At 37.4% G+C, this 8,330-nt stretch overlaps 1 protein-coding gene across 1 annotated transcript; it reads right to left on the bottom strand.

The window, feature by feature from the left end:
* Window positions 1-33: 33 nt before the first annotated feature.
* On the bottom strand, window positions 34-8,271 carry LOC137169438 (adhesion G protein-coupled receptor F5-like). Its single transcript, XM_067572631.1, has 9 exons — window positions 7,409-8,271; window positions 7,077-7,217; window positions 6,680-6,867; window positions 5,261-5,449; window positions 2,905-4,206; window positions 2,238-2,279; window positions 1,925-1,954; window positions 1,761-1,840; window positions 34-526 (listed from the first exon to the last, which is right to left on the bottom strand). The coding sequence occupies exons 1-8, from the start codon at window positions 7,662-7,664 to the stop codon at window positions 1,769-1,771; spliced, it is 2,220 nt and encodes a 739-aa protein (XP_067428732.1). The 5' UTR covers window positions 7,665-8,271; the 3' UTR covers window positions 34-526; window positions 1,761-1,768.
* Between the last annotated feature and the right edge of the window lie 59 nt (window positions 8,272-8,330).

Here is an 8,330-nt window from a genome sequence, read left to right as displayed (position 1 = left end):
ATAAAAGGATCAAACCAAGCAAGCGATCTTAGAAAATCTATTCTGTTTTATATACAGTCAGCAAATACAATCTGACCATCCAGAATCCAATTGTGGTTTGAGTTGGTATGCATTAAAGCCTCTCCTTAAAGATATACAGTGACCATTCAGTACTGACTTTCACTTCAGTAGCACATGGAAAAAAATCTGCGTCTGCTCTCCCCTTGAGAAAATAATGGTATTCAAATGTATACATAACCTTGAATTACACATTATTCCTTGGAGCAGGATTTGATTTAATGTGAAATTTGTTTCCAGTTGCAGCTGATGGAGATCACAAGTAGTGTCAATACTACTACTAACAATAATGGTTTTCAATCAAATCAATAAAAATTATCAAAACATCAGTGTTGTGTTTTATAAGCTTCACTAAACTGCCCAGGAACTATAGTCTAATACAAAGCAAACACAAAGATATGGCTGTTTGTGAAGTTGCATAGTACGTGTGTGAGTTGCTGTTTCCTTCTTCTTGGTCCGTCTTCACAGTCTGAAATGGAGAGATGACAGACAGACTGGATTCACACACCAACAAAACACAAGTTTTAGCTCACTATTTTACAGTTGGAAGTGTCCAAACTTTGCATTTCTGACACAAAATAAGGGAACATTTGAATCATGAGAAACGTTGCTGCTTCTAATTTTTCAAAATCTCTACGTGTCCTGATTCATTCAACATGAAATTATGCTTAAAGATTTATAGATTTTTAAGGCGTAACACAGTGGATAAACAATGATATATAACTGTACATGATTAGCCACTTTAGCGGCATGTCTCTAGGGCTAGCAATGTCGGTATATTGGTCAGTCCAAACTAAATAAAATTAGATAAATACAAAAAGAGATAAATAAAGATAAATAAAATGATAAATACAATTGACTTTGGTGATCTGCTGACCTGCAATCTAGCACTATTATCAGGTCAAAATTTTCACATATGAAGTGAAATATATCAAAATCTACTGGATGGATTGGCACTTAATCTAGTACAGGCATTCATGATGGTTCCTAATAACTTTAGAGATCTCCTGCCTTTTTCTCTAGTGCCACCATGAGGTTGAGTGGTTGTGGTTTTGAGTGAAATGTCTATTATTGGATTGATTGCCATGAAATGCAGTAAGGACATTTACCCAAATGATTAATTGTAATAACATTGGTCACATTGGCTTGACTTTGCATCTAGATTCATCAGCATGACAAAATTAAAATTTTTGTGACCTTTTGACTTTTCATATAGCACCAACATCAGGTCAAAATTTCAATTTGTCTAATACTTTGGTTTATGATGAAATCGTAATGAAATCATAAGTTAATATCAGCATGTTAGCATCCTGACGTTAGCATTTAGCAAAGCACAGCTGTGCAGCCTCACAGAGATGCTAGCATGACTGCAGACTCTTGTTTAAATATGAACAGGGTTTCCAGTGTGATCTTTAATGGTCCAACCATGTAAAATAGCATAACAAAACAGATTTAGACAGATATTATTATTAGATATTCGTGTGCTCTGATGAAGAGAAAATATAAAACTGACAAATAAAATGACACTCAATTGTCTTGTCTTGTTACAGATTAGAAGCAGTCATCTTTTAAGACTCTTACTTTGAGTCTTACTCTACTTACTTTCTTTAATGTGATGCTTTAAATGTTGTATAATAGAAGATACAGCAAATGCATGGACACAAGTAAACGGGACACTACTAATCACATAATATAAGACTGACCTCTGTCTTCATCTGTCTTTTGTGTAGACGGTTGAATTCATGCTCTTCTTCATGCTCTCATTTTGTCCTTTTGATTTTGCCTGAGGATAGAAGCAAACAGAGTTATGATACACATTTTCTTATGTTATTGTTTAATTCTAGGTACACATATTTTGTAAACTTACAGTTATGAGTTTTTTCAGTTCCCCTCGAATCTGTTAATAATAACATGTATATGTTACATTCATATATTAGTCAGATGGTAAATACTAAACAACATAATTATTGGGCAACATTTTTGTGCCCTAGTGCACAAAAAGTGCCTTTTTTGAAGCCCACCAGACATCACATGCCTCCCATTGCACAGGTAAGAATTTCACCACTAAGTCATTGATGCAGTGTTATGGTTCTGTTTATTGTAAAGCAAGTTTAAAACATTGCATTGGCCACCTCAGTGTAAAACTGAATATCTGCTCATTGATAAAATGACAAACCTACCTTCTTCTCTGTTAAACACCCCGTCAGCAAAATGAAAAGGCCCTGCAAAACAGCAAGTGTAACAGGTTTCAAACTCTGTTTCTATGCAGATACTTTTGTTTGAAAAAACAAAAATAACACATTTTATACCATTACTCCTCTGAATTCCGTTCATATTCAACTTTCATTCTGCATTAGCAATTTGTGATCAATGACAACATTTTGTACCAATGCAGGAAGTAATTTGATACAAGTCAGTGAAAACTACAGGAAGGGTGTGGAGGTTAAACCATGATGACATGTACAGTACAATATCAACCAGGGATGCATCGATCAGATTGGTATTGAGCCAATACTTACCTTAATAAGCCCTACCATGAAATGACCAATTCACATTAAATACAGTTTCTTTGTCAATTTCATAAAATTCAATTTTCATAAAGTGTGTCCACTATTAATTACATTCATTAAGTCACAACAGGCTGCCTCATGTTATCTTACATAAAAATGATTCCAATGAAATCTAGGCAGTGAGGTTTACAGATTTTAAATTTGGGAAAAAGTAAGCACTGGTATCAGATGGGGAATTGGGAGTTGCTGGAATCTGAATTAGTATTGGCAAAAAAGTTGGATCGGTGCATCCCTAATATCGACATTCTGTTTGGTGTGTGGGTTGCTTTCAAATTACCTGGAAGGAATTGAGGATGGTGAAACTGTAATGAACAACTTTTATCATGGGATCCTTTTCATCCAATATGAACCCAATGAGGCCAATGGCCCATGTTACTCCAAAGAGAGGGGTTAGAAAGACCACCACTTTAAGGATACTTTTGGCTGTCTCCTTGTCGTCTGTCTTGGTGCTATCAGGTATCGAGGACTTCAACAGAGTAAGAATGACAACCACCATGGAAAAGAGGTTTGTCAAAATAACAGTTCCCACAGGGAGGATGAAAGCATATATGGATCCCTTCAAGAGTTTTTCATAAATCAGCCAACAACTTTTCTTATCATAGTAGGGCTTGTCAGTGTATTTGTAATACACATAGCTGGATCCCACTATTAGGACTGGGCAAACATAGCCCACAATGCTGGAGAGGAACATGAAGACTCTTTTCCTCACTGGGCTGAAGACAAAGATAAGCTGGTGGACGAGCATGACGCTCAAGCACAGCATCCAGCAGAACATGGCCAAGAAAAAGAGGTGTTTGCATATGGTCAAAACTAGACACCAGGTGTCACTGAGAATGTCAAGGTAGGAAGAAACCAAGAAACTGCAGTCACCAAGCAAGAGGAAAAAGGCAATGTTAACCATGGCTGTGTGACGGAAATGTGAAAGGTTTGTTTGGACCACAGCTGACCAAACCAGAGACTCAATGATAAGGAAGATCAGCAAGGAGCAGATGGACACACCCAGGCCCACATTTGTAATCATATCTAGGGTTGCATCAGATATGTCACTCTTGGACATGAGGACAGAGAATGCAGTCAAGTGGTTGCACACGCAGAGTGTGCGGTTTCCATCACTGGAAATGTTGGCAGAGCATCCTTCATCCGACCACTCCCTCACTGTGGTATTCCAGAAGACACAAACAGGTTCACTTCCCTCTTCCCTGGGGAAGTCCAGTCTAATTTCTAAAGATGAATTATCGCTGTCTTCCAGTGTGACTGATAATAAGAGGCTGGTTGTCAGGTAGGTCAGGCTGTGGGGCAATTTATCCGTTATATTTTTCACAGCAACAGTTTTCATAATTCCGGAGGTCTTTGTTAGATTCACGTCTATGTCAAACAAAGACACATTACAGCCACTACTCGAATTACAGAATTTAAGCTCTAGATTTGTACTGTTGAATCCATCGCTTGTGTTAACCTTGATGTTCTTCACCAGAGTTTCCACAGACATAAGGTAATCTGATGACATGTTCTGAATTATAGACTTGTTGACCCCAACCCAGGGTTTGTTCAACAAGTTGCTTGCTGCATCGACAAAACTCTGAAATAGAAGAATGAAAAACAGAAAAATCATTGTTATGGTATATTTCATTGGTACAAGAAATTATTCAATTGAATTTTTCATCAGCCCAGGCAAGGTAGCCAAGTTGTCCAACGCATGCAGTTTCAAGACTCATGCTAGACTCATACCATGGCTGAGAGTCACCTCTAGTGGGTAGATTTCAGGAAAAGCTAGCTTAATGGAACTGAAGCTAGTTCAAGAGGTACTAACTGGAGCAGATTCTCAGCAGCACATTCACAAGTCCATTCGCCTAAAACTTACCGGTAGACAAATTTCACAGCCTTATATGAGCCAGAGTGAATTTGTTAAAAAAACATAATTTGGCCATTGATTTTCTTAGCTCATATAAGAACAATTCATTCTTTTAAAAGATAAAGCAATATGTGTCATACAATTTTACAAGGTATAGAGCTTTATGAAAACTTCACCATTATTCATTTGTGAGTGCACATTTGAAACATAACCTAAAGCAAAACTGCACATTCAGACAAAAACAAGGACTAACTAACTTGTTTACCGAAGCTTTCAACCAAATCTCTGACCCTGCCAGAGTGGATGGAGTTGCTCAGTTGTCATGGAGATGGTTTAGTTGTCATATGATGGAATTTCTGTCTCACGATAACAAAGGAGATCGTTACCCCTGCTTCTGTTAGGGGTGGTCCTGGGACAATTGAAGTTGTCTGTTTTTTGTGTTCATTCAGTCTCGCCCAGGGTCCCTGCCATGTCATAGATGTAATGTTCTTTACAGCTGTAACATGGGATGTAAATACTGCACTCCAGTTTCCCTCCCTGTGCATGTATTGTTCTATTCACTTTCCATTCTCATGTGATAACAACTAAACCATCTCCATGACAACTGAGCCACTCTGTCCATAGAGGGCAGCCATGTGGTTAAAAGATTCAGAAACAACAAGGAAGACTATGTGTTAATATATGTTTTTCACACTGCTGCGTCCAAGGTAAAGAATGTAACTTTAAGCCCATAACTGCACATGTATTACAGTAAATGTAATAGTAATTGACAAGGGCTTACAGGAAAGACACTCTCTTCTAAGTCAATATTTTGTGATGCACTGGACATCACATCTAAAACACCGATGGAGGCACCAACTTCGGCCATAACGCTACTTGAATCAGTTGAATTAGTTGTAGAGCTGTTCGAAAGTCCTGCAAATATACCCACGGCCGCCTCCTGAGAAGCCCCTAGTCCCTTCTTAAAGTTCTAGAAAGGTGAAACAAAAAAACAATAATCAGTGAACAAAAGCACACAAATTACATCCAGACACAAAATGTTGATAGTGTCTTAACAGTAGTGATCTTGGACTTATAAGGTTCCATCTGCAATCTGAACAGCCTCTTTTGTGTCGGCTCTTGATTGCTACCTCAGCCAATCACGTGTGCATCTGATTGTTTTATTGGTTTTAGGGTGCTGTCTCCTGTCCCCCTTTTGCAGCCATCTGCTTATGTAGGATCAGGCAGGATCATTAGATGCTGGATTGGTTGAATTAGAGTGTATTACATGGCTGGGATGGTGCCCATTAGGAAAGAGAATATGAAATACATTTATTTTCACGGTTAGTTTCACACTGTATAACTTTAGTTGAAACAATATCAAAAAGCTTAAAAAGTAATAACTAATTAATTTGCTTATCTCAAACGTAAAAAAAAAAAATAATAATTATGAAGCTTGCTGACTCTGAATTAAGCTTTGTAGCCAGTGGGGCACCATATATGCACCATCTGTTGGCCAGCTGGGTGAAACAGAGTAGACACAAACTCAATTCAGTAGCTGCATAGTAGAGTTAACATAAAATCACTAAAATGTGCAGCAATTAGCAGCTAGAGGCCTGAATTTATCTCACATTCCTTTGTATTAATCTCTGAATAATCTCTGAAGTAGTAACAGTAACTGATAATAACATTAAATCTTTCAAACAAACAGGATGAGCCGTGTGATTAACATTAGGAAGATAGCTTTCTATTATGGTAGCTTATGGCTCACAACTTAGTTGGCATTTGCATTAGTGTAATTCATAATGTTTTTGATAAAACCATCAGTTTTGAGGTTTCAAAACTCAAAAGATTGAGCAACATTTTAATGTTCTTTTCAGCTAATTTAACCCTAGTCACAGAGCAGTGAGGTGACGTGGTAAGGAGGCAGTACTTGATTGGTCTTCTTGTGTACATTGCAGGTAAAACCTTGTAGAACCAAAATAGAGAATGACATTGGGGACAGAACTTTACCTGACCTTTTCTTTTTCTAATTAATGCATAAAAGTAAAAATACACCTAAACAAAATGTTAATAATTTAGAATATCACTGTGTGAATAACTAATTTTTGATAAAAAGAAAAAAATAACAAAATAAACAAAAACAAAAACAGACAAAAGTTAGATTGAACTTTATAATCCTAAAGTTATATAGCGCTATGAGCTGTAATGCTATACTCACATCTGCTGCATTTAAAACCTTGTTCAACTCTTGGCTGATGCAGGAAGAGTACACGTTCTCCCACTCAGGGCCTTTACAAGTGCGTGACTTATAGCCAACCTTGCCCTCTTCACATGTTCGATTAATCACTGTGTCTCTAGCTGGAGTTTTTGGCCAAAACCCATCCTTTGAGCAAAATTGCTTACCCCCTTGGAGAAAAATGTAGGGAATCATTAGCTAAATGTAACAGAAGCAAATCCAAATCAATGTAAATATGAACAAAGAAAAATTTTGAATTAATGAGACTCTGGGAAATCATCATGTCAAAGTACAGACTAAGTTGAAATTCAAGCATGTTAAAAAGATTAAAAGCTGTATTATAAATTTGGAATTTACAATTCTTCACAGAATCACGTACTGTAGATTACTGGAATATCCACTCGTTGACTTTTTTCTTGATTAACTGTGTTTTTAAAAGTGACATTCATGTATTGTGCGTCCATGGATTTCTTGCAAGAGATAGGAGCATCGAAAGAGTAGACCAGTTGATCCCCATTAACTGTAGAGAAAGAGAGATATTAGTTTCAGTGTTATTTTTGTTGGTTGTCAGTACATGCATTTTGCAGGAATATTGTGAATTTCAATTTATGTTTATGTTTCAGTTTAAGTAGGGCTGTTTTGTACTACAGCTGACAGAAAGAAGAAAGGAAGGAGGACATAGATTTGGGAGATAGTGAAGGTTTGTCTTACATGTATTCACCAGATTATTTTTCCCTTTACCCCTGTAGCTCCACCAAACAACATAGCTCTCTGTGCTGTTTAGGATGGTGGCAATGACATTCACGTTAACACTGTCACTGTCCTTCCGATCCGAACAGTCCACAGTAAGAGGATTGATCTTCAGGGTGATCTCATCAGGCAGGAGTGCCACTCTCAACTGTGTCTTGGCTGTATGCCTGACTGACCCTCTAGTGAATCCACACTCGTATATACCTGCAGGGAACATGTAGATAATTCAGACTGTGGATGAAATTGGGCCCAATATGATTTTTTTTCTCTCACAGATGACTCAGATCAGAAGTGAGATAAAGTATACTTAAAATTGAAATAGTGTCGTATTTATGCGATCATATGGGCTGAAACAGCCTATTCAATCTTCAATGTACAAATTATTGTTATATTATTGTTTTGAGCAGTTGTGATTTGAGAAGCGCACACTCTGTGCACCCAAAACCTACCTCTTTGCACTTGTCATTGATCAAAATAGCCCCTAAAGTCAAACTGATATTGAATTATCGCCACTTGTTGTGTAAGTTGCGCTGTCAACTATCACTGTCAACTTCTATGTCACACTACTGAATGAAACACATCATAATGATACACCAACATTGATACAAGAAGTTTTTTCCCCTTTTCTAAACAAGCCCAAATGTTGTAACGTTGGTGATGTACCTTTAGAAATTTAAGCCACCTGTCCCTTCACAACATTCAACATTTGGAAGGACCCATCATGCTGATGGGTCCTCCCGAATATTGGACCCATGGGGTCCTCCCAAATGGGAGTTGTTTGTTCGCATCAGGAGGGTTATTTTTCCTCACTTATTTTTCTGAAATCAATCTTTTAAAATAGCTAGCTTGAGATGAAACGCTGAATCTTGTTGCAATATCCACA

This window comes from Thunnus thynnus, chromosome 18, assembly GCF_963924715.1.
Source record: "Thunnus thynnus chromosome 18, fThuThy2.1, whole genome shotgun sequence".
Classification (NCBI taxonomy): Eukaryota; Metazoa; Chordata; class Actinopteri; order Scombriformes; family Scombridae; genus Thunnus; species Thunnus thynnus.
Note: the sequence above shows the minus strand (reverse complement) of the source record. Positions and strands in the feature narration are given on the sequence as shown.

What these genes read in the sequence shown, in the direction of transcription:
- LOC137169438 (XM_067572631.1), bottom strand. Translation starts at nt 7,664, where the DNA reads ATGTTCCCTGCAGGTATATACGAGTGTGGATTCACTAGAGGGTCAGTC. An exon ending in AGGTTTTAAATGCAGCAGAT is followed by an intron (nt 5,450 to 6,679) that starts GTGAGTATAGCA and finishes TCACCTTTCTAG; the next exon opens with AACTTTAAGAAGGGACTAGG. An exon ending in CCATCCTCAATTCCTTCCAG is followed by an intron (nt 2,280 to 2,904) that starts GTAATTTGAAAG and finishes GCTGTTTTGCAG; the next exon opens with GGCCTTTTCATTTTGCTGAC.